This window comes from Microcebus murinus, chromosome 14, assembly GCF_040939455.1.
Source record: "Microcebus murinus isolate Inina chromosome 14, M.murinus_Inina_mat1.0, whole genome shotgun sequence".
NCBI lineage: Eukaryota > Metazoa > Chordata > Mammalia > Primates > Cheirogaleidae > Microcebus > Microcebus murinus.
In genome coordinates this window covers 8,770,676-8,794,808 of record NC_134117.1, presented here as the reverse complement: position 1 = coordinate 8,794,808, position 24,133 = coordinate 8,770,676, and the positions used below count along the sequence as shown (strand labels likewise).

The following is a 24,133-nucleotide window of genomic DNA, read 5'->3' as shown; positions in this document are numbered from 1 at the left end:
AAGATTAGCTGAGCATGGTGGTGCATGCCTGTTATGCCTACCTCTTGGGAGGCTAAAGCAGGAGGATTGCTTGAGCCCAGGAGTTTGGGGTTGCTGTGAGATAGGCTGATGCCACGGCACTCTAGCCCAGGCAACAGAGCAAGACTCTGTCTCAAAAAAAAAAAAAAAAGTGTTTGGTATACTCAGGTGTAGTTGGTACACTCCAAGCCCTATCACTGAGAGCATCCAAAGATGAAAATGACAAAGCTCCCAATCTTAAGTAGCTATAATCTAGCTGAGCAGACTATTAACCATATTAAAATACAAATATTAGACTTTGTCTGCTTCCAGCTGAATCCTATCAAATTACATACATAATACTGCTACTTCTGGCCTCATTCATTCGCTCATTCATTCGTTCAACAAATATTTATTGAGTCAGTGCCTACTATGTACTACTTAGTTATACTAAGAATGGAAACACAAGGAAACAAAAACAGGGTCCTCTCTCATTGAGCTTGTTTGAGAGAAGTCTATCGATGAAGTCTATTTAGAAGTAGTTCTGCCATTGGTTAGTAATATCTTCAAATTGTTACTTGCCCCAGTGAAGTGGACATGAAGTTCCAATCTTCTTATTCAATCCTGTGCAGAGAAGCCAATCCAGCCTAATTACCCTCTGCTAGAAGCCCTTATTCCTAGTCACTCCCCCAAACTCTTGCTGAAATAAGGGTCCAGCCTTAAACATAATCAACATTATCTCTTCATCTAAGTTCCTGCCAGCCCCTTTTTTTCAAGGGCAGACCCTGTTTCTATATCAAACACACTTTCCTGACATACATATGTCAAACATTGATTACAAAGACCATTGCCAAAAAGTGATCAACATACCTCGATCCATTGTGGGCCCTTTATTGGAAGATTAGAGGGTAAAACAATTTAACATTTTGTAGTTGTTGTTAACATTTTGTGTATCTCCTTCATAACTGCTATGTGCTAAAATGGTTTTTAAGTTGAGAACCTACATGTATAATTTTGAATCCTTTTATTTCCTAATATATCAAAAGCATTTTATACTTATTCGTCATTTACACATAAACATACATATTCATAATCTCCATTTGAATGTCTGTAGGGTGTTCTATCATTTGGCTGTGTCATAATTTATTTGACCTTTTCCTACTGCTGGATATTTAGTTTGTTTACAATGTATTTTATCATTATAAATAAAGCTATAATAAACATTTTAATGCAAATTTTATCTTCTCTTGATTACCTCTCTGGCAGTGATTTTTAGAATAGAATTATGTGACCACAAGGTATGAATGTATATAAAGCCTTTAATGTATATGACGAAGTTTCTATAAAGGATGAAGTTTATAAACATCCCACCTCATCACATCTTCTCAAGCATCCACTTAAAAACAAAAAGAAAATCTTAACAGGTAAAAAATTGTATGTTGTTTTAAGCTGCATTTCTTTGATTACTAATAGGGTTCAACATTTAAAACACATTTATTACCATTTGTATTTCATCTCATCAACTACCTGATGCAGCAAAGAACAATGCAACAAAATTGTATGCAAAAGAAATTAGCTTTTTGATTCTAAAAGGTTAATAACCCTTTTATCATACTTTGTCCAAATTGCCTTTTAGCTATATTTGTTTTTATGCACAAAAATATGGATCTTTACATAATCAAATTAATATTTTTATCTTTTCCTTTGTGAAACTTCCAATTGCTTCTGTAGTTAGGACATGCTTCCTCAACTAAAGAGCGGATTATAAAATTTAAATCGTCTTTAAGTTTATTATGGTTTGGTTTTAGCATTATACCTATCTCTTATCTAAGACTGTGTGGCAGGCATGGTGCTCAGTGTTTGCCACAAATCAACTCATTTAATTTTAATGACCTGTAAGTATTATTATCTCCATTTTTAGATTAGAAAATGGCAGCTGAGAAGGATCACATGACTTGTCCATAGGCTACCCAAGTCCCCCCCTCATTTCATAGCCCAGAATCTTTCCACCACTATGTCACTTTGCTTCCCCACTGATCCTGGATACCAAACCTGGATGGGACTAGCCTCCTAGTCTTGCCCATGTTCCTGGTGATCACTCAGACTGGCCACCATGTACATCCAACATGCCAGGCTGGGCCACCATCAACAACAATATGGGCCTCATCATCAACAATAACATTAATAGCTTCAATAATCAAATGAACACAGTGTTATAGATGCAGAAAAGGAAACAACTGCCTCCATGTGGAGAGGTCAGAGATGGTCTACAGGGGACACAGCATCAACCCTGTAGAGGAATATGATTTGAGCAAGCCAGAAATGGGGAAGGGGAGCATAAAGTGAAATAACGGACACAAAGGGAAGGAACAGAGTCTCATCGTGTGGGGCTAAAGTGCAGCTTAACAGGAGAATACAAAACATCACTGACTTGAATAGTACAGTTTATAACTGCTCCCATTTCCACTCCCTCATGTGACAGGCACAAATTATCATTTGTGTTTCAAAGATAGGAGAAAACTGAGGCTCAGGAAAATTGTGATTTGCCAGTGTCACATGGCTAGTACGTGGACACATGCTCTTAGACCCAGGTTTGGTTCCAAGTCTTGTCACCTCCTCCCCTTTTCTAGGTTTTTTTCCAAGTCTCACACATCATCTGTAAGGTCTTTTGCAACCATAGCTCACAATGATATCTGGTTCTGTAACCACCTAATAATTTTTCTTTATCTCATAATTTTAAAACTGTATTCTCAGTCCTACTGAGAACCATGATGAGGATTAAATGAAAAAAGGAGCCCAGAATAGTGCCTGTGTTACAACAGAAGCTCAATAAAGCTAAGTCCTTTTTGCTCTTCTCTTACCAATTCACAGATTTTAAAATGGTCTCCCGAACCAACAAAACTTCCTTGATGACAGCCTTTGTCTGTGATTTCTCCAGGTCTCTTTTAATACCAGGTCAATTTATAGAGAATAAGGCTGATGTTAAACAAAATGTTATGGGAGTTATACAGATCCAATGAGGCTCTTTAAAATGAAGGACTGATTTCTCTCTACACACTGAAGAAGAAAATGTACTTATAAAAAGAGGCAATGACCTGTTATGAATAGCTGTAACTTCTAGCAACTTTTATTCAAAAAAAGGCTACATTTACCCCATTACTGTTATTGAAGAATATATGTGTCAAACTAAAATGATCACCCCTAAATTATCAAATAAATGTCTAATGAAAGATACCAATAGCGGTATCCAATTAGCAACACTAGCACTAAGGTCAGTGAGTAAATTCTTACCTCCAAAGGTGAACTGCAAAGGAATCTGGTGAACTGCAGATTCAAATTCGAACAGAATCAATTTCATCCAATAAATGGACAGCAAAAAAGAACAAAGAGAAACAGGAAAAACTATTACACAATTTTCCAGTAAAAGCATCTAAAGTAAACCCAAAAATCTATATTAAATCAGTGTCTTCATACATTTGTATAATTCATCCACAGAGTATATAGAAAGGTTCAACCTAGCCCATAATACGTACACAACTATTTGAATTAGCTTTAAAAACATTCTTAAAAATCTGTATGAAAGCAAATAAAGCACAATACATTAGTCTTAAAATACTTTGTTTATGTTTTATCTCACAACCTCTACATAATAAAAACACCCTTTAAGGGAGGAATCAGCAATCTTCCTAACTCTAAATGTGACAGGTAAAGTTTAGTAAATGCCAAAAGAGGAAAAAAATAGAAACCAAAAGGGGGGTGTGGATCAAGAAAAGGGAGAGAGAAAAAAGTCAAGATGAGTTCATGCCTGTAATCCCAGCACTCTGGGAGGCCAAAGCGGGAGGATCTCTTGAGGCCAGGAGTTTGAGACCAGCCCGGACAACATAGCAAGCAAGATCTCATTTTTACAAAAAACAGAAAAATTAACCAGGCGTGGGGTTGTACACCTATATAGTCCCAGCTACTTGGGAGGCTGAGGCAGGAGGATGGCTTGGGCCCAGGAGTTTGAGGCTACAGTGAGCTATGATAACACCACTGCACTTAGCCTGGGTGACCGAGCAAGACTCCATCTCAAAAAGAAAAAAAAAGTGAAGACCAAGAGAGGAGATTGGGTTAGTAAGGAAAGGATGAAGTGCATCTCCATAATTTGGCACCTTGGCTGTGACATTCACCCTGTTCTATCCTTTCTCTTTTCTTGGTCCCACATCCCGTTCCTTCCCGCCTTCCTTCCTTTTTCTCTCTCCCCCTCTCCCTTTTCCTTTACCTTTCTCTTTTTTATGACACTCACAGAGGTTTAAAGAATGTCACCTGAAATTAAATGTTAAATGCTGCCTGTTTCTCAGCACTCCAATAAACAAGCTGGAGGGGGCATAAGCAAATGACAAAGCAAACTGTAGGTTAGCTCTACAATGGGGACTGTCACATAACTTCATATATATAGGATGGTAATTCATAATGTTTTCATAAATGTCATTTACAGAATCAACATTTCAAATCCTTTGAGGATTACTGTAATAATATCCAAGTAATACAAATTCTTGATCTTTCTAAATGCAAATTAACTATAATAAAATGCAATGACAGGCCTGTTTTCAAGCACTTGTGACTTCCTCTCTACAACAAAGCTAGCTAGTACTCACAGGGGATACAAATAACTTGCACTCACTTTTAGAGTTATGCACTGAAATATTTATCAATGAAATTACGGAGTGTCTTGGATTTCCTTCCCAATCACTGGGGAAGAAGAAAGAAAAGGAATGGGAGGAGTATGTATATAAAATTGGACATGATATTAAACTAGTAAGGACATGAGATAAATACATAAGGGTTCATTATACAATTCTCTCTACTTTGTAAATGTTTAAAGTTTTCCATAATAAAATTTTAAAACTATATCAGACACCCCCCCAAAAAACCTAAAAAATATATTTTGAAAATATCACTAATGCATGCCGAAGCCATGCACTTAACTAATATCATCTAGGCCCTAGATGACAGGATATATTAAAATACAGAGATTGTAAGAATTTTTTCTTAATTTAAATATCAACATGCACTTCAATTATATTAGCTATTAAGAGAACTTTCTGAAAGTGCAAGATATACCAAACTATTAAGTTTTCATAATGCTGATATAAAAGAAATAATTTTATTGAAATTGAAAATGCAAACTTTGTGGTGCTGGATTCTTTTACAGTAGCTCAAACTAAGATAACCCCGACTCTTCCCTCCCAAGAGTAAAAAGTGCCAGTTTAAAGATTAGTCAATTTTATCACTGGAGAAATGAGGCATAGTAAATTATTATTTTACAATCAGAAATTTGATATTGTAGGGTTTCTATGCTTTCCCCCATAAGTGCATGTTAACTATGTTATACACATACTTTGGAATTTATAATTAGCTCATGCATTAATTAGGATGAAAGTTACTTTAAATAAAAACAGAGAGAAGTGTGTATATATATATTCTCTGTAAAAGCAAACATCTCTTTGAAGCTTCAATAATTTACACGTATCTTTGGCATGTGTATGTGTCCAACACTCATGTCACAGCTTTTTCAAAACAGACCTAAAAATTCCTGTCCTGTTTGAAGCTGCCAAAATATGAAATACACAAATAAAAGCCTTCAATCCCAAAGTAGTAAAAACAGAATAACAAATCACAAGACACACATTCACACTCCTATTCCCAGGACATGAAAAAGATTTCAAAAAATGCCTCTTCTCTATTAGTGTGCCAGTAAAACCCGTTGCTATTTCATGCTTCACTTTGGTTACTTAGTAAATTCTTTCATAATGAAACTATACATGTTACATTCAGTCCAAATGGTAATACTTTAAAAATAGACAATTATAAAAAAGCAAATCAATATGAGATTGCAAACTACATATTGTGTATATGCTGCAATTGATAGTAGAGACAGATTCCTTTTAATAAATACTACCATGATGTCTGATCAGTATAAGAAAAGACTATGGCTCAATTTTGCTGTGAACCTAAAACTATTAAAAAAATTAAGTCTATTTTAAAAAGAAGGACTATGGCCACAGATGGTAGTCCACATTAATACCACTTTTTTAATATGGCTACACTAATAGAACTATTTAATAAGAAATAATGGGTATAGTTAATTGGCTTACAAAAAGAGCCTATTCAAAATATTCAGGAATAATATTGAGAAAACTAAAAAATTTAATATGTTTTACAAAATATCTTACTGATTTTACAGATAGGAATATACTTCATCATTTCAGAAACAATCAGAGGCAAAGATAGCCATATTCTTTCTTTTTTTTATTTTTAGAGACAGGGCCTCACTCTGTTGCCCAGGCTGGAGTGCAGTGCATGGTCATAGCTCACTGCAGCCTGGAACTCCTGGGCTCACGCGATCCTCCTACCTCAGCCTCCCGAGTAGCTAGGACTACAAGTGCACACCACCATACTCGGCCTATTTTTTTATTTTTTGTAGAGATGGGGTCTCGCTATTATTGCCCAGGCTAGTCTCGGACTCCTGGCGTCAAGTAATCCTCCCACCTGAGCCTCTCAAACTGCTGGAATTACAGGTTTCAGCCACCATGCCCAGCCTATATTCTTTATCTTTCTCTGTATCAATTTTAACCCTTTGCACGCGGATGTCGAATGTGACTTGACACAGTTAGCAAAAATTACAGAGATTAAAATTACTCTTTGAATGTATCAATAATTTGAAATATAAAAAAATCCAAATAAATAAGTTTGTATTAAAGAAACTCAGCTTTTTATTCTACTGCCACACTTTGTAAAAAAATTAAATCCTGAGTAGAATAAAGGAATCAAGAAAAAAGCAAGTGAGTGCAAAGGGTTAAAGATTACTTCTAGGAAGTATCTTGATTTAATATAACTGAAAATAGAAATAAACTGCCCGATATTTGGCTTTTCAAACGTAACAGGAAAGTTTTCTATTTGTAACAATATTAATAACTATCAATTTGATTCATTTGAATTCATAAAAATTCTAATTGACAATTATTCTGTCAAGGTTCTTGAATTTTTTTTAAAAACTTAAGAATTATGGTCTATATTTAGAATCCAGGCATAAAAGGTATCAGTGCCATTTTTAAAATCCTTTAGGTCTCTAAAAAGAAAATAAAGATACACACAGATCCCCACTCATGTTCCAAAGCTACTGCTACTTACGGATCTTGCTTTTCTTAAAGCATTCTTTCTTACCACTCCTGGTACCATAACTCTATTCATCATTGGTAGCCTGCCTCATAACACAACACATTCTCATTCCCTCCAGAGATGCCCTTAATGCTTACTAAGATTCCTTAAATGGTTTTCTAAGTGCACAAAATTGCAGTGAGACTTCCTTATCAGTTATTATTAGTAAGTTATTTCTTTTTCCAAGTTATTCAAGGGGTGGGGTGGGAGGCAATAAGGATTGAGGAATATATACTGCTAATTTTGTTAAAAGATTCCAGCAAAACTATAATCAATTCTTTTATCTTTGTAATATAAAATATTCAACAGATAAGTAATTTAAGCTACTTTGTTCCAGAAATGACTTTTCTTTTGTAAACCATGTTAAATTCCTATATTTTAAAGAAAAAGGAAAAACTGAACACAAAAAGGCAATTTTTACAAAGATAAACCACATATTGTTTTCTTTTTCTAAACCAAGGGACATCAGTGAGATGTTTCTATTTGTCAAAGTTAAATTCCAAGTCTAATTACTGTTCATAACAATTACCCAAAATTTCTTTGCATTAACAAAATATACTTCTGGTCATATTTCCTTAGCCTTTCACCTATTGCATTATACTTACTGTCTTATAATTTGTCAGGGACAGTTCTGTTCTAGGCCATAATCTAATAAAATCTTTATTTAAAATTTTCAGTTATTTCATACTTCAAAAATTTTCAGTTAAATCACACTTCAATGTAAAATACTAAATTCTCCTATCAGGAATTTAGAAGCTTTAATTCAGTTAAGATTCTAAATTATGTTAACTCTTTAGACTCCCTCCCCATCTCCCATACAATTTCTGATACATGTTTACACTGTTTTAAATTGGCCATTCTAATAGAAGAGGATGTAAACAGGTGGAAGAATATACCATGCTCATGGGTCGGCAGAATCAACACCGTTAAAATGTCTATACTACCCAAAGTGACCTATAGAGTCAATGCAATCCCTATTAAAATATCATCATCATTTTTCAAAGATATAGAAAAAATAGTTTTACACTTCGTATGGAACCAGAGAAGACCCTTTATAGCAAAATCAATCCCAGGCAATAAAAACAAAATAGGAGGTATCAATTTACCAGACTTCAAACCATACTACAAGGCTATAGCAATGAAAACAGCTTGGTACTGGTACAAGAACAGGGACATTGACCAGTGGAACAGAACAGAGAACCCAGATATAAAACCATCTTCATATAGCCAACTAATCTTCAACAAAGCAGACAAAAACATATACTGGGGAAAAGAATCCTTATTCAATAAATGGTGCTGGGAAAACTGGATAGCCACATGCAGAAGACTGAAACAGGACCCACACCTTTCAACTCTCACAAAATTCAACTCACGCTGGGTAACAGACTTGAACATTAGGTATGAAACTATTAGAATTCTAGAGGAAAACGTTGAAAACACTCTTCTAGACATTGGCCCAGGCAAAGAATTTACGAAGAAGACCCCAAAGGCAATCATAGCAGCAACAAAATAAATAAATGAGACCTAATCAAATTAAAAAGCTTCTGCACAGCCAAAGAAACTGTCAAGAGAGCAAACAGACAACTCACAAAACGGGAGAAAATTTTCGCAAGCTACACATCCGAAGGGCTGATAACTAGAATCTATTTAGAACAGGAAAATCAGCCAGAAAAAAAATCAAACAACCCTATCAAAAAATGGGCAAAGGACATGAACAGAAATTTCTCCAAAGAAGACAGAATAATGGCCAACAAACATATGAAAAAATGTTCAACATCTCTAATCATCAGGGAAATGCAAATCAAAACTGCAATGAGATATCACTTAACTCCAGTGAGAATGGCCTTTATCAAAAAGTCCCCAAACAATAAATGTTGGCGTGGATGTGGAGAGATAGGAACACTCCTACACTGCTGGTAGGACTGCAAACTACTAGTTCAACCTCTGTGGAAAGCAGTATGGAGATACCTTAAAGCGATACAAGTAGATCTACCATTTGATCCAGCAATTCCACTACCGGATCTCTTTCAGGTAGATACCTGAAAGATCAAAAGTCACTTTATGAAAAAGACACCTGCACTTGAATGTTTATAGCGGCACAATTCACAATTGCAAAGTTGTGGAAACAACCAATAAATTGTCCATCAATTTATGAGTGGATTAAAAAAATGTGGTATATGTATACCATGGAGTACTACTCAGCTTTAAGAAACAACGGTGATATAGCAACTCTTGTATTTTCCTGGATAGAGCTGGAACCCATTCTACTAAGTGAAGTATCTCAAGAATGGAAAAACCAGCACCACATGTACTCACCAGCAAATTGGGATTAATGGATCAACACCTCAGTGAACATAAAGGAATAACATTTATCAGGTGTCAGGCAGGTGCGGGGGGAGGAGAGGATGGGTATATACAAATATAATGAGTGAGATGCGCAACGTTTGGAGGATGGTCACGCTTGAGGCTCTGACTCAAGGGGGGAGGGGGTATAGGCAATATACGTAACTTCAACACTTGTACCCCCATAATACGCTAAAATAAAAATAAATAAATAAATAAAATAAAATAAAATAAAATAAAATAAAATAAAAAATAAATTGGCCATTCTAAGGGAGTGCAAGACCAAGTTTGATATTAAAAGTGTATCTGGCCAGGCGTGGTGGCTCACGCCTGTAATCCTAGCACTCTGGGAGGCCGAGGCGGGCGGACTGCTCGAGGTCAGGAGTTCGAAACCAGCCTGAGCAAGAGCGAGACCCCGTCTCTACTATAAATAGAAAGAAATTAATTGGCCAACTAATATATATAGAAAAAATAAGCTGAGCATGGTGGTGCATGCCTATAGTCCCAGCTACTCGGGAGGCTGAGGCAGCAGGATCGCTTGAGTCTAGGAGTTTGAGGTTGCTGTGAGCTAGGCTGAAGCCATGGTACTCACTCTACCCTGGGCAACAAAGCGAGACTCTGTCTCAAAAAAAAAAAAAAAAAGTGTATCTATCTCTCCTAAATCTACAACTCTTAGAAATTAATTTGATTCCACAAAAGAAACAGTTGAACTGTTTTATATTTCACTTCAGAAAAATGAAACCTTCAAGAGCAGCCTAAAGACATAGCTAGCACCCATTAAAAAAGTCATCCACAGAATAAGAATTAAATCTCCACTTAACAGGAATCAAAACTAACATTTGAGAACTAGCATCTTGTTTATCCTATTAGTGGGGAATAAAATGGGCAGATTCAGGTATATAATTCTCTAAATTTATTTTTTACAGCTATTCTCTATTCCCTTTATTAGCAATGCAGCTGAAAGGAATAACTTGTACAGATTAGACCTAGAACCTTGGACAGGACACTAAGCTTTAATAAATCTTAAATGAGGACACAAAAATCTTACTTACATTCTAACATATTTAAACCTATGTCTTCTAAGGCATTACATCTCCTTTTTGCCAGTGGGAAGAACAGTGATCTAAGAGTTAGACAGTTTGGAATCTCACTAGCTCACCTCCTTGAGTGAGTCACTCACATTATTTGGGCCTTGGTGTTTTATCCGCAAAATGATTTCAGCTTTCCCCAGCTTGTGTCCTGTGGTATGCCAGGCTCCTGAGATACTCTCTACAAAAATGATTCTGTGGCCAAATAAGTTTGGAAATGCCACATACTAGAGCTCCTCAACTTCCCTTCCCTCCTTACCTTAGAGAATCACAAGGTATACCAATATATCAAAGGCTCTGAGAATTCCTGCACTCACAAATAAAAAACTCTTTAATTCCATTTAATCGAGTGCTTTCCAAAGTTCCATGACCAGGGATTTTTGTGTGTTTGTTTTTAATTTCATGTAATATCTATTAATACTCCACAGGATCAATTTTATACGAAGCTCATTTTAGGAAACACGGGTCCCTGACAGCTCTGACATGTTTTTCCAGTCCGTACTTACTAGAAAACCTCACAGAAAATACTCAGTATGGCTGTCAACAGTGTCAGAAAAATCCAATACAAACTATTAACCAATCACTGCCCCCTTTTTGCTCCTTTAAGAGTTCTGGTTCCTACCCGATAACATCCCTGGTGAATGGGCTGATGCTCAAGCCAACACCATGGAAGGAACCGTAATAAAATGCCTCTTGAAAGATTCTGATATTTGCCCAGAACAAATATTCCCACAAGTACATATATTTCCAATAATTTTTAACATTAGCATTTTAAGATTTTAAACATCAATGCAAACCTATAAAAAGAAGCTTTTAGAAGTATTCTAAAATTCATTTTATGTTAGCTAAAATGCATAGGAATCATGTCTTTTTTTTTTTTTTTTTAAGACAAAGTCTCACTCTGTTGCCCTGGCTAGAGTGCCATAGTGTCAGCCTACCTCACAGCAACCTCAAACTTCTGGGCTCAAGCAATCCTTCTGCCTCAGCCTCCCAAGAGTAGCTGAGATTACAGGCATGCACCACCATACCTGGCTAATTTTTTCTATACATATTAGTTAGCCAATTAATTTCTTTCCATTTTTAATAGAGACGGGGTCTCGCTCTTGTTCAGGCTGGTTGCTCAGGCTGGTTTCAAACTCCTGACCTTGAGCAATCCGCCCACCTCTGTCTCCCAGAGTGCTGGGATTACAGGCGTGAGCCACTGTGCCCGGCCAGGAATCGTGTCTTATTCATCGGTGCAACCCCAGGATCTACCACAGTGACTGGGACATGCTAGGAATTAAATGTTTATATGATTGGTTGAACATAAGAATCGCATTCCTCCAAAGCCCAAGAGAAGGAAGTACTGGAGCCATTCTAAGCATAAAATTTTGAGTGATTTCTTGAATGACTGTCACATAAAAGCCAACAAGTATAAATTTATATATATTTACAGGCCTACATAAATATATTCCCTATTTTTACATATTCTTAAAGGCAGATTATGCTCTGGATAAATAATCATATAGTATATTTGTTTTTTTACTTTTATAACTAACTACTGACTAGATGAAAATCAACTGCTTTTAATCATATAAGCAGTTACCTAAAATTATTTGGCATATAAAATGAATGATCACAGCAAAAACACAAACTTTCCTTGTTTAGACTAGTCATCAATAGGTGGTATTGTTCACTTGTCAAGTCATTACCAGAAGGGCATAAAACTTGATGCTCCTCAGATTTAATGGAAAAAACAGACCTAAAATACAAAAGCTAAAGGCAAATGGTGCTCACAGCAAGATTATTCCATCACATGAGCTTTGCACTCACTAAAATGTGCTTAACTCATAGGTAAATTGTTCAACTCTCTCACTCAGGAAATTAAAAGCAGCTTGTACTTATTATAGCAGGACAACTGTCAAAAGCTTATGACATCATTTGAATTTTCCTTTTTGCTTCATGTCACAAGTTTCAAGAACACTATTTTCTCCCTGAGTAGCTTTCAATTTGGCAAAACTGAGTTCTTTCTCCAGCTGTTTCTTAAAAATAGTCAATTCAGCTGCTCATTCATTCAAGGAAATGTTCACTGGGCTTCCACTCCATTCCAGGCACTCTGCTGGGCATTGTATTTCCTCAGATTCTGGCATGGTACTTTCATGAACTGGTGTAACAAGCACAGAATATGTTATGGATTACAGTAACCCAATATAGCTAATTTATCAAAAGGAGAAACCTATTCCAAGTATAATCAAGAAGCTCTGGCCGGGCCCGGTGGCTCACGCCTGTAATCCTAGCTCTCTGGGAGGCTGAGGCGGGCGGATTGCTTGAGGTCAGGAGTTCGAAACCAGCCTGAGCAAGAGCGAGACCCCATCTCTACTATAAAATAGAAGGAAATTAATTGGCCAACTAATATATATACAAAAAATTAGCCGGGCATGGTGGCGAATGCCTGTAGTCCCAGCTACTTGGGAGGCTGAGGCAGGAGGATTGCTTGAGCCAGGAGTTTGAGGTTGCTGTGAGCTAGGCTGACACCACGGCACTCACTCTAGCCTAGGCAACAAAGCGAGACTCTGTCTCAAAAAAAAAAAAAAAAAAAAAAGAAGCTCTACCACCAGAGTAAAAAAAACATGCATAGCCTATACTTCATCTTCAGCTAGAGGTAAAACAATTAAGAAATACACAGGCACGGTGGTGTGTGCCTGCAGACTCAGCTACTTGGGAAGCTGAGGCAGGAAGATCAGGAGGATGGCTTGAGCCCAGGAGTTCCAGGTGGTAATGAGAGCTCTGACAGCATTTGCATGGTGGGGCCCTGTCTCTTAAAAAAAAAAAAAAAAAATACACCACAAATAAATCCTTCCCCAAATAATACCTTTTCCAGGTTTTATAATAGGTATAAAAGGATCAATCAAATAGGATTGATCAATCAAATGGTATAATAGGATCAATCAAAATAGTATTAAAAATTCTTATTTTAAAGAGTAAAATTACATGCTGATGTGCCAAACCGAGCGGTTTTGAATATTAATTTTTTCCTTTGAAAGGACTTATTTGAGTTAAAACAGAAAAAATGAGGAAAAATATAATTTCATTTGCAAATGCTGACTGGGTAACCAGAAGTATCCCTTATTTGCTTTAACCTTAGTATCTCTGTTGGGTCCTGATAGTATAGCATCATCTATATTCTAGTAACTAAAGTATAGCCAATTATTGTTTGGCCAAGCACCTTCACAAGTATGATCTCATTTAATCATCACACTAATCCTGCTGTGATACCCCCGCCCCATCCCTTGTTTATAAATGAGGAACCTGGCTTGAAGAAAACTAAGGAATCAAGAACCTGCTCAAAGCCACACAGTAATAAGTGGGAAGCTGAGATCAGCAGCAGAAATGACTGATTAGAGTTCACACTCTCACTCTTGATCTTACTCAGCCTTCGCAGCATCAACATTCTGACCCAGAAATTATGGGACTGTAAACATAGCAAGTGCTGTTTGGTAGTATTGGTATCACCTTCATACCATCCAATGCAAATAATTTGTTACTGAGCACATTTGTTCTCAGACAAGAGGTTAATCAAGAATCAACATCCATTTCATGCCAAACATTCCATTTGACACCTAACATTCCATTTCACTGTCTCATTCCTCAACTTTCAAAAAACAATATAAGTGAACTATTGTCCAGGCCATGGGAAAAAAAAAACAATACAAGTATGTACAAATTAACCATAATAGTTATTATTATACTTATATTAAGTTACACATTAATAGAGGTCAATTAGAGAGCTACTACAGAACTTCAGACATTCAAATCAAACACAAAACCCCTGGAGAAAATAATAAAAGTTAAAATGAGGAATCAAAAGGTATTTTCTAATGCTCATTTGCCCAACTCACAGAAGAATCCCTCAAGCTCTTTTCCCCACTTTCCTCTTGACTGTAACGTTACTAACAATGAACTTGCTGATCTAGTTTCCAAGCCAATAACCAACAGTTCCAACCCTCCTCTAAACCTGCTCTACTGTTCCCATAACACCCCCTTGCCAACCTGTGATATAATTTACTGATTTATTAGGTTTACTTGGTTAAACGCTATCTGTGACCATTCCCCAATTGGAGAACATAAGCCCCCGACAATAAGGGATTTTTGGCTTTTTTTTAAAGATAGGGTCTTGCTCTGTTACCCAGGCCACAGCACAGCCTGGAACTCCTGCACTCAAGCAATCATCTGCTGCTGCAGCCTCCTTTTTTCTTTTTTTAGAGATGGGGTCTCACTACATTGCCCAGGCTGGTCTTGAACTTCTGCCCTAAAGTGATCCTTCCATCTCAGCCTCCCAAAGTCCTAGGATCACAGGTGTGAGCCACTATGCCTGGCCTTGATCTTTACCTGATTTATTCACTGATTTGCTAACCGTACCAAATGCCTCTTGAATAGCACCTGACACACAGTAGATGCTCAATAATATTTTAAGAAACACATTTTTTAAAGCTACAAATTAGAAAGAAAACAAATGCTAATACTAGACAAGCTAACACAGTAAGAATTGACATCAAGAAAGATAAAAGGTTACAATGAAGTAACCTTAAAGACAAAGCAGTGGCACAGGGCACAATGAAATATAGCAGGAGCAGAACAATATTCCTAAGGGAATATGAGAGCCATTATCAACAGGCAAGACCTGCTCAGCATTCTGTTTGAGAAGGTGGGAATAAAACAATACATTTTGGGAAGACTGCCATTTGAAATTATTAGTGTACATAATATCTTAGCAATAAAAATGTTTCAATTATCCAGAAAATCTGTTACCTTGAAAATTTCATTTGCTGTTATCAGTAATTCTATATTAATTACTTAGGCCCACTTTGACTCTTTCAAACAGCAACACCATGGTCTAGTGTAAAAAGCAATGAAATTTCTAGACATTGTTTTGCCATGGACCACATTTTACCTTGGACAAATTATTTAATTCTCTAAAAGAAGAGAAGTTAATCACCATTAAATAATCACCAAGATCCTTTCACCTCTAATGTTGTACAATGCCATAATTTTGTGATCTGAGACAAGTTTTAGGAAAATTTGTGGCCAAAAGAAACTTTAAGAAAACTATTTCCAGCACTAGTTTTAACTTCACCCCTTGGGATCTCCCCATAGAGATACAGCAGTGCATCTGCTCCAATTAATTTAAATAGGTAATTCAAAAGCTTTGTAATTTAACTACTAGTAACAAATGTCTTGTCACAGACCCTGAGACAGACTACAATACACAGTGTGCCCTGACTTAAGGGTTACTCATAAAAAGTGCCTTTTTAGATTGAATTATACAAATAATTGCCTAAGCCCTTTACTTTATTCAAGTAAGTTAACCCTGTCCTTAAAAATATTTTTTAGGCTGGGCACAGTGCTCATGTCTGTAATCCTAGCACTTTGGGGGGCTAAGGTGGGAACAGAGCTCGAAGTCAGGAGTTCAAGAGCACCCTGAGCAAGAGCAAGACCCCATCTCTACAAAACACAGAAAAATTAGCCAGGTGTGGTGGCACACAACACAGGATGCTAAAGCAGGAGGAGCCCAGGAGTTTGAGGTTGCAGTGAGCTAGGATGACACCACTGTACTCTAGTTGGGGCGACAGAGACAGACTCTGTCTCAAATATATATATAAATATACTAAAAATTTCAAAATGTTCAAATCTTGCCATCACTCAAATTTAGAGTTAAGTACTTATAAATATTAAGCAAAAACCAAAAATGCAAAATCCTCCAATCCTTTGAGAGTCATGTTGGTATTCGAAAAGTTTCAGATTTTAGAGCTTTTCAGATTTTTGAGATTAGGGATACTCAACCTGTAGCACAGCAGGTCCTAGGATAGCATCCTTTCATTCATCATGATTTCACTATAACACTGATGAGTGGGGGAAAAAATCACTTCTTGGCCAGGGACACTGTCTACATGGAACTGGCATGTTCTCTCCATGTCAGCATGGTTTGCTCTGGGTCTTCTGGTTTCCTTCCCACCCCAAACATGTACACAAGAAATACCTTGCATAACCTAAGTCCTGTTTATATCAATTAGCCTATGGTAAATGGGTTTCTTCATACATTGTTTCGCCTAAAGCCACAGTTTCCAAGAACTTAACTGTAAATGTCTGTATGTGATTATGTGGTCTCTCTATAATCGAAGGAGAATGTCAATTCTGATACACTGAGAAAGTAAACACACAAAAAGTAAAACTATTAAGAGAAAAATGAAGCTGAAAGCTTCTCTAGGTTAAGTTCCAGAAAATATTTAAATCCTTTATTTAACAAGCAAAGACTCACTTGTAGTTATCACTTCAGTATCGCAATGAAAATTATAACAAATGGCAAAAGAAAAGCATTTCTCTATCATCTATAAAATAGAGGTTATTTAAAAAGAAGAAAAAGAAAAGCAAAGCATGTATCTGTACTTCTTGAACTGTGAACACAACATTCACAAGCCACACAGGCCTAGATCTCCAGCACCCCCTGGTGGCTGCAGTGAGACAGTAATGCAGATGCTTCCCTCTCCATCTCCACAGGGTGGGAATGGACCCATCATGACCTTTTCCATGCTGTCTAATTGTATATGCCTGAGTAAGATAACTCTCCCCAAAATAAGTAACCCACATAAGTGGTCTCCTTATATTTCAGTCTTTGACAGGAAGTTCTCTGAACTAATTTAAAAAACAGTTGGCCGGGCGCAGTGGCTCACACCTGTTATCCTAGCACTCTGGGAGGCCGAGGCGGGCGGATCACTCAAGGTCAGGAGTTCAAAACCAGCCTGAGCAAGAGAGAGACCCCGTCTCTACTATAAATAGAAAGAAATTAATTGGCCAACTAATATATATACAAAAAATTAGCCGGGCATGGTGGCACATGCCTGTAGTCCCAGCTACTCGGGAGGCTAAGGCAGAAGGATCGCTTGAGCCCAGGAGTTTGAGGTTGCTGTGACCTAAGCTGACGCCACAGCACTCAGTCTAGCCTGGGCAACAAAGCGAGACTCTGTCTCAAAAAAAAAAAAAAAAAACAGTGCTTTCTGGGAAAGAAAGCACAGCAGCATGAAATAACCTTAGTCATTACAAGTTTTAAATTCACACAAGATCACACGATGGATTCAAAACCAACAAGCCAGGCACGGTGGTGCACACCTGCAGTCCCAGCTACTTGGGAAGGTGAAGCAGGAGGATCACTTGAGCCCAGGAGTTTGAGTGCAGCCTGGGCAACATAGTAAGACCCTGTCTCTAAAAAAAAAATAAGAACACAACAACAAAGTATTTATAAGTATAAAAGATCATTATATGAGGGACTTGTTTTCAGATACCCCAACAAACAAAAGTGGCAAGAGGAAATGAGACTGACCAAGTGTCAACAGTGTCAAAACTGAGCAGTGGGCACAGAGGGCTTCACTGTACTATTACCTCCAGCCCCATGAAGGCCTGAAATTCTCAAGTTTAAAGCTTTTTAAAAATTAAAGTAAAAATATATAATTCAGATTTACTTATTAATCCTATGGATATGACTTCAAAATAACATGTAAACTTTTTGAAAAAATCCTAAAATAATTCTAAAAGTTTATTCTTCATGTTTGAAAAGCTGTTATAGATTTTTTTAAAACACAAATGGTGAGGAACACAGTGAACATCATGATTATGTATCTATCAACAAATGGAGAAAAAACAGTTTTTCATGTTCAATTGAGTACATGTGGCCTTAGGATAACATTCCCAGTAGCTTCCTCCATGGACTATGTTTCAAACAAATAAATAGAAGCAAAGATGACATGCTCTACAGTCTGTGCTGTAAGAGTAGCTCTGGTGCTCACAAAGACACCCACCAAGTGATAAACTATGCCCATCTTCCATTACGTGTTCTTGTTACTATCTGTGAATGTCTGACACAGAAGAATGAAAACATGAACATGGGCCTGATGAGTTTACTCTGTTTAACTGGATAGGGAACGGCATGCTCACAAAAGGAAATCCCTTTGTAGTACAGATCTTCAATAGGACCTTTTCTAGAAGCAGGCAGGTATCCACTGCAGGCGACAAAGCCATGGGACAAATAGTTCAAGAAGAGCTCTAGTCAGCACTGTGGAAGGAGAGTAGTCAGGGGAGCCATGATTCAAGAGCAGAAGCTGCCCACCCCACACGCCCCAGCCCTAGGGGCCACAGGCAGTGATGAGGGGTCTATACCAATGACCCCGCCAGAGGGCCCTCCCTGCGTGGAACTGGATACACCCCAATACGCAGCCACACGGTGGCTTGGAAGCAAATAACTCAAGCCATGCTTACTTTCATCCTACCTCACCATACTTCAGGTAAAAGACTTGACCTCACCAAAAAAGAGGAGGGACAGAAATATGTATGTCTCTTAAAATTGAAATCAAATTTCCTTTAATTCTGTAATAATGTGACTATATTACATACACACACATACAACATAGAAACACAAAGCAAAATTCCTTATAAACACTTCAGCCTACAATCACAGAAGTTATCCAAAATAAGACACTTCTTCCTAATATCTTTAATTTTTTACTTTTACTTACCAATTTTCAAATCTTCAAAAGCACTGTTTTTCCCTTTCTCCCTTTCTTTCTTCCCTCTTCTCCCTTTCCTTCTTTCTTTCCTTCCCTGCCTTTCTCTTTCTTTCTCATGAATTCATTTAAACATATTAATTATAACAATATGACATGATGTAATTGTGAGTCCTAGGATATTCTTTTAGGAAAAAAATAAATGTATCAAAGAGTGTGCACAGAATGTTTCTCTTGGTGAGAATAAGGAGGGAAAAAAAGACTATGCATATATGTTTGCTTATGTTTACAAAAACATAAAACCCCAAAAGGATAAACCAGACACTAATAAAAATGATTATTAATAGAGGGCAGGGAACAGGGTAAAGGAGAATAGGGATGGAAAGGAGAATTCTCTGATTGTATCTCTTTTTATGTAGGTTTTTGTAGGTTTGTAGGTTTATGTAGACTTTTGAACCACACAAACGTATTGCCTATTAAAAACTAAAATTAAGAAGTAAATCCCCAAATTGAAAACAATCTGAAATAAATGAATATAAATCAATTTGGTAACATAACCATATAAAGAAAAATATAAATTCCACGTGACTTTTGAAACATAGTCTTCTGTTAGAACATCTAAGTGGGACATATTCTAAAGACTAAAAAAAAATCACAGAAGAATCATAAACTTCACTCATTAGTTATTAATATTGTTATTGATATTATAATGCTGAACCTAGTTTATGTATAATACAATATAAAACAAGTTTATAACCATATTAATGTGATCAAGAAACACAAAAAGAGAAATATAAAACCAAAAAAATTAAGATACCCTTGCAGTGTTACATTTGAATTAAAAATCTCAATAGAAACTCATAATTTTGTTTTAATACATTTCCTAGCTCTATCCACTGCAACGTCCTATAAGCAAAGATTACCCAGTAGTGATGAGCTCACCAGATACCCAACTCCTCCTTCATCTCTAAATCCAATCTTCCTTATAAGGAACCCAGACTTCTTGGAAAACAATTGGCTGGTTCTAAGACTGGGCTGGGAAATGCACAAGATGAGACTAGAATATCCTTCTGTTCCAGAAGAAAGAAGGCTTGCACGACTAAAAGGAGTTTATCAAAGGACAGAGGGGTCAGAGCTGGGGGGGGGGGGGGGGGCTAGTAAAAGGAAAAAGGAAAAAAAAAGGACAGGGGGACATCTTGAAGGATTTTGCACCGGCCAAATTTGGGATAATTTTATTATCAAAAAGAAGGCAGGTGAGCCCAGGAGTTCAGGGGCAGCCTGGACAACATAATGAGACTCCATCTCTAAATAAATAAATAAACAGAATGACGATTGAGATTATACAGTTTTAAAAATCCATGAGTCCCACAGTTGTAGTTTAAAAAGGGAGGGGAGGTCCTTATTTGGCACTGACTCCTTACTCGAAAATTTGTAACTGAAGAGAAAAAAGAAGTCAGCAGTTACCCTGCCTTCTTAGGAAAAACTAGTTTAGCCCTAGTTGATTAAGAAAAGTCCCCTCCCTACCACCTTTTTTAAATGCATTAATAAATGTAAAATGCATTAATAAATGTAAAAAAAAAAAAGGATAAAGATAAACAAATCACTGTTCCACAAGCACCAATGAAATAACTGATCCTAAGAATCATGAATATCTAAAACCGTTAGCTGACAGGCTGGTGGGAAAGATATTCTTCTAAGCTGAAGTACCCCTCCCACAGGGAAAATCACACACTTTCCCTGTGCGATTACTTGCTAGTCACACAGGGAAACCTTTACAACGAAGAGACCTGGTGGTCACCACCTTAATACAGTGATCAAAATTCACATCATCAATACTGGGACAACCTGTCATGGCTGAAGGGAATCCTACCGGCCAAACTGGGACAACTTGAACATTAAAAAAAGATGGCAATCAATTATAATACTTCGGGTATTTTTAAAGGTCATGAGCCCACAGTTATACCAACAGGAAAAACACATGGTGGTAGGGTGAGTAAATGGAGAGATAAACCTCTTAGTCCTGTTGCCCAGAATGCTCTTCTCCCTTTGTGGCCAGACAAACATTCATCATTCAAGACATGACTCAGATGTCACCTCTCTAACCTCCAGTCCCACCCTAAGCTGACTTTCCCTACTAATCCTACTGCCTAGCACGCCAATTAGACTACAAATGCCTTTAACGCTGCCCTCGATCTGTTCCACGGAGGCCTAAAGCCTCTGAGGAAGAGTCTCTAAGTAAACATACTGGATCACGTGAGGGGTTTTTTGGCCCAGCCAGTCACACCTGCTCAGCAGACACATACAAAGCCAGAATCCCCAGAGCAGAAACCAGAAGGAAAGTTCAGAAAGGAATAAGACACCCTAAGAATATCAAAGGGGCTCCTTGGCCCCAGCAGAATCCCTACAGTCTATAAATGCTATCATCAACAGCCGTACATCTCAATGGGGAACCCTAGGACAGAGCTTCTCAAACTAAAATGTGCACATAAATCACTGGAGACCTAGTTTCAGATGCAGATTCTGGTTCAGTAGGCCTGCACCAGATTCGGCTTGCCAGTGTGATGCTGATACTGCTGGTCCACAGACCATACTCTAAGCTAGAATTCTCTGGGAGACTTGGGAAGTCAGTTCTTTCTCAGGGAACATGCAGCATTACCTCCTGCCTTAGTAATCATCCTCTTTTGGCTTACACATCCTGTGTCATTAAAAGAAATAAAAGCAAACAAAAAATCAAAACTCTAATTCTTCTGTATCTGGCATATCAAACACATCACTGTCCCACTGTGACAACTATACTATCTCATTCATCTCAATATCCCCAGCCTAGGAAAGATAGGCCCTCAACAAATGCTTGTTAAATGATGCTCTCTACAATAATCTCAACATACAGTCTCCGACTTAATGCCTGCTCGACCTTACAATGGTGCGAAATCGTTCTGCTTTTCACGTTCAGTATAGTATTCAATAAATTACATGAATTATTCAACACTTTATTATAAAACAGACTTTGTGTTAGATTATTTTTGCCCAACTATAGGCCAATTTAAGTGTTTCGAGCAAGGTTAAGGCAGGCTAAGCTATGATGTTTGGTATACATATTTCTTTTCCCTTCACTTCTTATGGTCTGTCTTTCCCTTTTGATTATCAATTTCTTGAAGACAGAGACTCTTCCCTTTGTTCTGTGGCACACAGTCTGGCACATAATGAGTACTCAGTAAATGTTTGCTGACTTATGCTAGATGACAGAACAGATAAATGCACTACATTCGGGTTCCTAGAGAGAACACTGACTAAAAACATACCCTGAATTTGCGATCCTTTTCTCCTAAGCACTTAAAATGCTCAAGTGTATGACTTGTTTTCATAAAAGTTCAGTAATATATGCTGAAAAGATCATCAACTCTACTTGACAGAAAAGAAAATGGCATAAGAAGGTTACATATTATGCTTCTTCATAGACAACCTCATCAACACAGAAAAAACATACAATGAACAGTACCTCAGTCTTCCCACATTCATCAGGTGGATCCTGGTGTATGGCCATTTGATACTTGACATATAAAGAAAAGGACTGGCTGAAGGACGACTTGAACTCTGGGTCCTCAAAGGAGACAGGTACTAACCTCACCTTCAGAGCAAGCAAAATACAAGCAAATGCCATTGAAACATCTCTAACCGATGTGCTTCTGAAGGTGAGGCTAGAGTAAGATCTCCGCAAATCCACTTCCAAAGCTCAGCACTGGAATTTGTCATAAAAAGAAGAAACCTTGGAATGTGATGGCTGGCACAGAGCCTGAAATGCTAACTTCATACTAAAACTTACGAAAATCTTAAACTCATAAAAGCCAGGACAATTTGTTTTTGCTTCATTTTATTTATTTCTCTATCTACTTATTATAGTTTCTGCATACACTAGAGTCAATGCTGTTGCTAACTGTTGTCATGGCCACTACTTTTGCCACCTCTACTTAATATAGGGTATTTTAAGCTTTTTTCCCCTCCTAGATTTTTCTTGGGTCATTTCATTTATAAAATTTTAAGCATATGAGGAGGTCCATTAAAAAATTCTACTATCCTACTTTTCTAGTCCTACTCAGTTATGCATAATACATTAAAAAAGAATAATTTAGCTATTATGTATGAACTCTTTCTGCATATGACTATTAAATATGAATAAAGCATATTAACTGTGTTGGATAAAAAGTATACCTACCATAAAAATAAAAAGGTTTTTGCTTCATATTTAAATTAAAATACCATATTTTAATTTAGAGCTCTATTTATTAAATGCATCTAAACATAGTGACTTTAAATAATTTTATATGCTACTTTCCACTCTGAAATTATACATGACTGGGCACTTAATATGGCACTAGGTAAAATTTGCACTTTCAGAATGTCCAGTAATTTACAGTCCTATCTCTTGTCAAATATGCTGCAAATTGAATATAAATAAAATGTACCACAAATAAACCAAGATTTCACACCATGATATGAAATGGAAGGGAAAGTTCTGTTTGTACAGAAAAATTACACTTGGCCTGCTGACCTGGCTCACAGTTGGTTTATCAGGTGGGTCCTTGTGAATAACCATCTGGTAACGTTTATAGACCTGGTAAGAGTCTTGAAATGTGGCTTTGAACTGAGAACTTGGTGGAGATGATCTCACCAGCCTCACCTTCAGAAGGAGTTAAAAAAACAGTGTTCATTAATTAATTAATTCATTGAATGTAATATGCATTACCAGTAACTGTCACTCAAAAAAAAAGAAGCTTCAACACAAATATTAAAGCATAAACATATTTTAACACTAAAAGTCAACCAGTTAGCAAATAAATTAAAAAGTTATAACTTGTAGACTCATTAGGGAGGCAGAGGAGGATCCCCTCTAAATTCTAAGCCTCAGCTTTCATGACTGAGTTCTATCAGCCTGCCTCTACTGTAAACCGGCAGCATACTTCTTGCGCTCATGGC

General features: G+C 37.1%; 1 protein-coding gene across 10 annotated transcripts in view; it reads right to left on the bottom strand.

Moving 5' to 3' along the window:
- The window catches only part of ATE1 (arginyltransferase 1), a 123,302-nt gene that overhangs the window by 83,626 nt on the left and 15,543 nt on the right, over positions 1-24,133 (bottom strand). For 5 of the 10 annotated variants that reach the window (XM_020280738.2, XM_012781246.3, XM_020280741.2 and 2 more), the window contains 2 exons: positions 23,709-23,837; positions 3,289-3,321 (listed from right to left, as the gene is read on the bottom strand). In XM_020280738.2, coding sequence (XP_020136327.1) covers positions 3,289-3,321; positions 23,709-23,837 — 162 coding nt within the window. Of the gene's footprint in view, positions 1-3,288; positions 3,322-22,658; positions 22,788-23,708; positions 23,838-24,133 lie in introns of all 10 variants that reach the window. The other 5 variants (XM_076009738.1, XM_076009737.1, XM_020280739.2 and 2 more) reach the window with 3 other exon arrangements.